Source organism: Mizuhopecten yessoensis, unplaced genomic scaffold (genome assembly GCF_002113885.1).
Source record: "Mizuhopecten yessoensis strain PY_sf001 unplaced genomic scaffold, ASM211388v2 scaffold1647, whole genome shotgun sequence".
Lineage (NCBI taxonomy): Eukaryota > Metazoa > Mollusca > Bivalvia > Pectinida > Pectinidae > Mizuhopecten > Mizuhopecten yessoensis.
The window spans coordinates 87,387-88,283 of record NW_018404151.1 but is presented as its reverse complement, the minus strand read 5'-3'; the positions used below and the strand labels follow the sequence as shown (position 1 = coordinate 88,283).

General features: G+C 42.1%; 1 protein-coding gene across 3 annotated transcripts in view; it reads right to left on the bottom strand.

Annotated features, from left to right (window-relative positions):
• Positions 1 to 305: 305 nt before the first annotated feature.
• LOC110466329 (bifunctional 3'-phosphoadenosine 5'-phosphosulfate synthase-like) overlaps positions 306 to 897 on the bottom strand; it is a 59,426-nt gene continuing 58,834 nt past the window's right edge. For all 3 annotated transcript variants that reach the window (XM_021522761.1, XM_021522772.1, XM_021522751.1), the window contains exon 3: positions 306 to 488. In XM_021522761.1, coding sequence (XP_021378436.1) covers positions 333 to 488 — 156 coding nt within the window. In that variant the 3' untranslated portion in view covers positions 306 to 332. The remainder of the gene's footprint in view (positions 489 to 897) is intronic.

The window sequence follows — 897 nt, the reverse complement described above, 5'->3', positions numbered from 1 at the left end:
CCCTTGATCTGACCAGCTCGGGCCTTCTGTCAACTAACAGTTCCTATCAGATCAACCTGCCCTTGATCTGACCAGCTCGGGCCTTCTGTCAACTAACGGTTCCTATCAGATCAACCTGCCCTTGATCTGACCAGCTCGAGCCTTCTGTCAAATGGTTCCTAACAGATCAACCTCCCCTTGATCTGACCAGCTCGGGCCTTCTGTCAATTAACGGTTCCTAACAGATCAACCTGCCCTTGATCTGACCAGATCGTGCCTTCTGTCAACTAACAGTTCCTAACAGATCAACCTGCCCTTGATCTGACCAGCTCGAGCCTTCTGTCAAATGGTTCCTAACAGATTGACCTACCTTTGATCTGACCAGCTCGGGCCTTCTTGTATAAACCCTTCACATCTCTCTCCTCACAGATCTCTATTGATGTGGCCACAAAGCATTCCACAAACTTCAGGCCATTGGCTTCATGCAGCTCCTTAGCCTTTGCTCTGTCCTACAATATGAAAGTAAACAAATATAATAATGAAAACAAGAGCCCCATGGGCCTTAACGGTCACCTGATATATTTATACAGAGAGTTGATTTTGTTTTTTAACATGAACAGAAATATTATTCAAAGTAACAAATAACAATAAAACCACCTTATTCAATATCTAGCATACAGATTTCAGACTAAAAAGTATTTGAAACTAGCACCTCTGATTCTAAACAAGGAAAATGAAGAAATTTTAGCACACTGACTCCTTTGAGCCCCACCCTACAGCCCTTGGGGGTAGGGCTGGCTCAAAATTTTCAAAGTATCAAACTGTCAACTCAAGGTTATAATTCCAATCAAGTTATTAACATGTAATATTCAAAGTATCATTTGCCATTATAAACCATAATAAATTTTGCCCCCCCCC